The sequence below is a fragment of the Camellia sinensis genome, chromosome 6 (genome assembly GCF_055761805.1).
Source record: "Camellia sinensis isolate YWXY chromosome 6, ASM5576180v1, whole genome shotgun sequence".
In the NCBI taxonomy this organism is placed as follows: Eukaryota; Viridiplantae; Streptophyta; class Magnoliopsida; order Ericales; family Theaceae; genus Camellia; species Camellia sinensis.
The window spans coordinates 108,010,863-108,017,766 of NC_138966.1; the positions used below are offsets into that span (position 1 = coordinate 108,010,863).

Consider the following 6,904-nt stretch of genomic DNA (forward strand, 5'->3'; position numbering starts at 1 on the left):
TGTTTGGTATATCTTTTTGACTATTTTAGTTACAAAAAGACAAAATAGCACAAAATATCACATCCAAATCATAATCATTTCATTTTTTTGTCAAAAAATAAAAAAGTTAACTCACATCCCAAACGATGACTAAGTAAGAGGAAAATCTACATATATATATATATATATATATAAATCTTATTAGACGGTGTGCACATCGAATTGACCTGCTATAAAAATCAACTAATTGAATGTAGAAGGAGAAAAAACTTTAAAAACTAATCAAAATTTGAAGTAATTATATGGAGATGGTTGTACTGAAACAATTTGATAATTAAAAAAAAAATTAAAAAAATAAAAAAAGAAAGTAGAAAAGAAACAGTTCATACTGATAGAGTTATATGCCTTCTATACTAGTAATGATAATATGGAGAGTTATATGCTTTATATACTGGTAATGATAATATAGATGATTACAAATTTTAAAAAAAATTACAACAAATCCCCATCTCCCTGTGCTCACGCATTTGCTAGAATAAGCACACCTTTTAATTCAAAGCTAAATTAGCTATACATTAACTACAAATTGGAGGGTTTTTCTGAGGTTGAGTGATATGCCAAAGACTTGACGATTCTAAAAGAGCTCACTAAAAATGCTCTTATGCGATAATGTCATAGAGATCCATTCACATTATCTGCTTTGCCGAATAGGACATTGGATTAATTTTTTATGTTTGATAGTAGATTTCTGAGAGAGTAATTTCGGTACTTTAGAAGATATTATCATGTGGTACTTTCTGTGATTGTAATTGATTTAAATAGTAAAATCTATCATGTATATGTCAATGCTTGAAAAAGACAATATAACGAAATAACAATTGATGATTCGGTGATGTTATATCATATAGTAACAACACGTGATAAATACAGGTTTTTTTAAAAAAAAATTAAAACTTCACAAAAAAATATTGAATGAAATTGAAATTCTCCTTATATAAAATTTAATATCAAAGTTTGCAAACTCAAACAACTTTACAAAACCAAATTAAAGTTTATAAACTTATATGAGGTGCTCTATAAATTTGAGCTTGCTAACCCAATTACCTTTGTTAATCTTTTATGTTGTGTTTGGTTGAAAGATTTGTAGAGGGATTTGAAAAGGAAAATGAAAAAGGTAGGTGAAATGTGAATAAAATATACATATATTTTACCTAATTTCACACATATTTTTCCTTTCTTTTTCCAAATTCTTTCTAAAATCCCCCAACCAAACACACTATTAGAGTTTTATGTTGAGATGAGTTCGAAGTGTGGGACTTCATCAACTATGAAGTCCTTATATTTCATCCATAGTCAAAAAACAAAAACCAAAAACGATAAAGACCAATTGGCGAATAAAATTACAGGATTCACATGTGTACTTCCATCTCAACAAAAAGAAAGAGAAATTAAAACTTCAAACCAACAATTTAATGTCAGAATTACAGGAAAATTAATTTTACATTATTATTATGATACGTGCACATGGTACATGAAAAGAAATAGATGGGGTTTATTTTGTTTTGCACTCCACTCATCTTGTAATTATTGCTTTTATTGATCCAAAACTATTATATTAACATGTTAAAGTGGTACTCTCCTAGTATTGAATTGTAAAGCAAAACATAGCCCCTTAACAAAATAAAGAAGTTAGAGCATTTTCAGTAGTTCAATAACTAAATAACTAGCTCCAAACCACACCTCCCTTGTGGCAAAATTAGAATGGCAGTTTACTTCTGTTAATATATCTAGAAAATTAATACCTAATATATGTAAAAATATATACCATATATACACCATGATATAGGTATAATAACTTCCAATTATTCTCCGTCCCCTCGACCCCGTTCTAACCTTTTTACAGGTTGGAAACCACCTGAAGCTGGCAGATTTAAGCTCAACACTGATGGTGCCGCGAAAGGGAATCCAGGCCAAGCCGCCGCTGGAGGGTTCCTCATGGCCCAGCTCAAAGTGTCAGATATTGAGCACATTTACAGGAAATTGAATGCTTGTGCGGATCTACTTGCAAATGAAGGAATCAAACTAGAGGAAGGATTTGAATATTTATATATCTACTCCTCTCCTCATTGTATTGTTAGCAACTATCTGATGACCCTACCTAATTAATGCATTTCCTTATTTACCCCAAAAAAAAAAAAAAGAAAAAAAAAAAAAAAAACAACTGAATAACTAGCTATTGTTATATTTTAGCAATGTTGTTTTAATGACGTAAATTACATTTCTTTTATTTTTTTCACAAAATGTCAAATAAAAATATTATATGTGCCTTATCATGAGAGATGTAAAATAAATTTAAAAAAAAAATTGCAAAATTTTAATTATAACTAAATGTATGTCAAATTTAAAAATACTAAAATATAACACAGGATTTTAGTAAGCATTAGTGAGCTCAAAACTCGGCTTTATTGCTTTTTCCATTTTTGACAGAACAAGCCCTTCAACATATCATTGAAAAAACACCTTAAGTTCACCAAAATGTGGTGCGCCCCACCTAACTGTAGTCCCATTGTATCTTAGCTTTCGTTTTGGGATAAATTTTTTTAATTTGATTTTTTGATTATTTTATTTTGACTAAATAAATTGTGTTTGAGATGATAATTGACTTATTTTTATAATTGATTTGATAGTTGTGAGAAAAAAAAATTATTATTATTATTTAGATATAATGTTTTATCTTATTGATTAAAATAGCATGTTTTGTCTTTATTAACTAATTTTGCCCCAACCCACATCCCAAACAAAGCCTAATTATGAGAAGCGTATTGTTTGGGCAATGCTAAATTTTATATAACTGTGGTAAAAAAGCATATACTATTAGCACATAGGGTCTTATGCCTATCTCAAATTTAAATGCAACAGTAATATCATTTTATATAATGTCATTAACAAATAAAAATTCTTAAATAAAAAAGTATTACAATTTTTAGGTAATAATAATAAAAAATAAAAGGATTACAATTGATCTTACTTCTCACTTCCTAACTTTTCTTTCTCATACGATAATTCATTCGTATAATAAAAAAAAAAATTTAAAGCTAGAAGTTGATCTAATAATTCCAACAGAAGATCCGATCTCCCTTTTTATTAATTACTTGTCTAAGGTTAAGTTTGGCAACACCAAAATAATCCATCTTTTTATCTTTTTTTCATCATATCACCTTTCTATTTTTTTGCACATCAAAAAGTGCACTTATTTAGGTCATCTCAAATAACACCTAAATTTCTTTCTAACCAAATTTATTATTAATTACTTGTCTAAATTTCTTTCCAACCAAATTTAATTTACCAACTTTTCAATGGGTATTCACCTATGCAATCATTCCATGGATTATCACATTCTTGGCTCGAATCACGAAGCGATCTCCACGCCAAACTCCCAACCTTAAACCCGGTCCCAAAAGCAATCATCCACATCCGATCCCCCCTCTTCACCCTCTCTTTAGCTTCAAAATAAGCCAACTCATAAAACACCAAGCTACTCGAAGTGTTACCGAATCGGTGCAGACTCATCCGAGCTGGCTCAGTCACCTCGTCACTGAGTCGCAAAACTCGCCCCACCTGCTCAATCACGGCCTTCCCACCGGTATGAATACACATGTGGTCGAATGCCGCCGTGAAGTCCGGCACCACAGGCTTAGCTCCGCCGCCCGCCACCGCCGCTGCCACCACAGAGTAAGCATAGTGAACGAGTTGACTCAGCGGCAAAACTCGGGGAGCAAGAATCTTGATGTGTTCACGTAAATTCACACCAGCAACTCTTATCAAATCCTTGGTGAGTGAAACTCCAGTATTACCCTTCTCATCTTCCTCCTGAAACGCTGCCTGGTAAGCGGAGTCATCCGAGCCGTGGTGAGTTCGGACCGAGTCAACTAGTTCCATCTTGGCAACTCGGCGGCGACTCGGGTCGTTGGTGATTAGCGCGGCAGCACAACCCACTCGAAAAATGCAATTCGTTACAAGCATGGATCGATTATCGCCGAAATACCAATTCAAGCTAATGCTCTCGGTGATTACGACAAGGGCATATCGGACTTTTTGGCTGGTACGAAGAATTCGAGCCGCTAAATCGATGGCAAGAACGCCCGAGCTGCAGCCCATTCCGCTCAAGTTGTAAGTTTTTACATCGGGATTCATCTTATAATGATTTAATATCTGTGAGGCTAGAGAAGGGGAGGGAGAGAAGCCTCCGGAGGTAACGATGACGGTGTCGATGAGGTGGGTGGGGATCTGGGTTTTGGAGAGGAGGGAATCAACGGCGGAGAACATGCCTTCCTGGGCTTCTTGGAGGGCGCATTTTAACGTGGGGACGTTGGTGCCTTGGAACATAAATGGGGGTCCGTAGGTTTGGTCACCCAACCCTGATTTGAGGTAGATGTTGCTCATGAATTCTAGGCTTTGATCGGTGAAGAGTTGGCTAGAGCGGATGAAGTGTTGGGAGAATTCGAAAGTGCATTGGCGGTGGGGAGGGGGTTTGTAGCAGGAGTAGTTGAGGAGGAGGATGGGACGGTGGCGGTGGCGGGAGTGGAGGAGGTAGAGGAGGAGGGAGAGGGAGAGAGGGAGGAGGAGGAGGGTGGTGGTGGAGGAGAGGAGGTGGTGGGTGTAGGATAAGGAGGTGTGGAGGAGGAGGGTGAAGGATAACAGGGCTAAGATGGAGAGTTGGAGGTGTGATGGTGGTTTCATCCTTTTGTGGTGTGTGGGTGTGACTCTTGAGCTTCAACTTGTTTTGGGTTGCCATATGGGAAAGAAACGGGTGTGTTTATATAAAGAAACCAGCTTGTCTCCAGTAGGAAGGAGACAATTATTTGACGGTCCATTTCGGCATTTTATTGATCTTACATCACCAATTCAATTTTTTTTTTTTTTTTTTTTATATAAAAATGTTTTATTTTTATTTTAATTATTTTTTAAAAATGTTTTATTTGATATTTTATAATTTCTTAACAAATGAAGTATATGCTCTTACAATTATAGTTAGTATTTATTTTTTAAAAAACCAATTGATTAATATGTGAAAATCATTTTATTGATTTAATTTTTCTCTTTGCAACCAACAGTATGTAACTAAAAGTATCGATAATATGGAGTTAGACATAATGCTGGCTTCAATGCAAAAAGCTATCCACATATTCTTTTCATAACAATTTTTTGATAAAAAGTTGATTAAATGTTATGTAAATTAAAATCTTAATTAATTTTAATATAATTATGTTACATTAGCCAAACTTATTATATTTTCTCCAAGTATTAGGAAAGATCAACATAATTTACCCTAAATATAACAGGTAATAATTCATTAGTCCATTATTCATGTAGTGTTCTTACTCTACTCACTTCGGCAATAACTCAAAGAAAAGCTGCCTGAAACAGTCAAGAAAAGCAAGGAACTTTGTCAGCTAAGGGAATCTTTGATGCCTAGGTTTGACATCAGTGGGCCTATAAAGGACATGGCCCACTACTTATGGCCCAATTCATGATTCAAATATTAAAACTCAACCTTCTTGAAGCCCAATGTTATACCAAGCGCCAATAGCATCTAAAAACTTGACAAGTGGAGAACCAGCCACATCAGCAGATAAAGATTTTGCAGAGTTATTACACCACACATCAGTCATTAATGAGTTTCCCTGCAGCATTTATTACGATAACCTTTCACGTTGGAACAAAATAGCTTCACCATGAACAAGGCAAGCTAGAACATAGATTTTCGGCCAACATGACAGCTCAGGATGGACAAGGAAATGATGAGCAAAGAATGTAACCAGGTTTCTAAGACATAGAAAAAAAAAAGTTCTCTATCTCCATTCTCTCTCCCCACTCTCACCTCTCTAACATGGTCGTCGGAGGGTTTGCTGGGGGATTCCCCGTTCCCCGTTGAACTCTTTTACATGTTTCTCGGTGGGCTCAACAATCGGATAACGGCTTGGGAAGCGTGGACCAACTTGATCCGCTCCATCTGTGGTTAGCAGTATCATCATTGGCGCCGTCTGTGGGAATCCTTTTTGCTCTGTGCGGCAACTGTGCTCATTGTCGCCGAAGACCCATTCCCGATAATCCCTACCTGCCACCCCCAAGGTGGATGGTCACAACTAGATTCATGGCTTCTCAACACAACGTTGCCGACCCCCAAGCCGACCCTCCTAACCCAAATAACCCACTACAGTATTTCACAGAACTTACCAACAGCATCAACCGCCTAACCGAGCAAAACCAAGCCCTGATCAATGCTTTGCTTCAAAAAGATCTTCCCATACCTCCTCCACCACCTCAAGATATCCCACCCAACCAAGAACGAGCCTCGAGCCATCCCATCCAACAATCTCACCCATCAAACTTAGAGGGCTTGCGACCCTCTCCTCTAGATATGAACCTGCCACCTCGGGCCCCACACCCACCATTCCAAGCACCTGCCCCCGAGGGAGAGGCTAGTAGTGTCCAGCCTCCGTTGCCTTCTGGTGATGACAACATTTCCCTTTGGGATGCCGAACTACGAGCCATGAAACTCCAACTTCAAGGGGTCATGCAGAACATACAGAATAAACCCTCTACCACAGCCAGCTCACCATTTGTTGCCTCCAATAGGGACAAACCCCTACCTCCTAAATTTAAAATGCCCTCGATCGACTCTTTCCACGGTACAATAGACCCAGTCGACCACTTGGAGACCTACAGGACCCTTATGGTCCTCCATGCATTCCCTGATGAGATCATGTGTCGGGCTTTCCCTGTAACAATTAACGGGTCGGCCCGACTCTGGTTTAGTCAGCTATCGACAGACTTTGTCTCTACTTTTCAGCACCTAAGTGACTCCTTTCTCAGCCACTTCATTGGTACCCAGCGCCAGCGGCGTCCGGCAACCCAACTCCTC

General features: G+C 37.2%; 1 protein-coding gene across 1 annotated transcript; it reads right to left on the bottom strand.

Moving 5' to 3' along the window:
* Nucleotides 1–2,884: 2,884 nt before the first annotated feature.
* LOC114298049 (3-ketoacyl-CoA synthase 4) lies at nucleotides 2,885–4,783 on the bottom strand. Its single transcript, XM_028242552.2, has one exon. The coding sequence runs from the start codon at nucleotides 4,717–4,719 to the stop codon at nucleotides 3,322–3,324; it is 1,398 nt and encodes a 465-aa protein (XP_028098353.2). The 5' UTR covers nucleotides 4,720–4,783; the 3' UTR covers nucleotides 2,885–3,321.
* Between the last annotated feature and the right edge of the window lie 2,121 nt (nucleotides 4,784–6,904).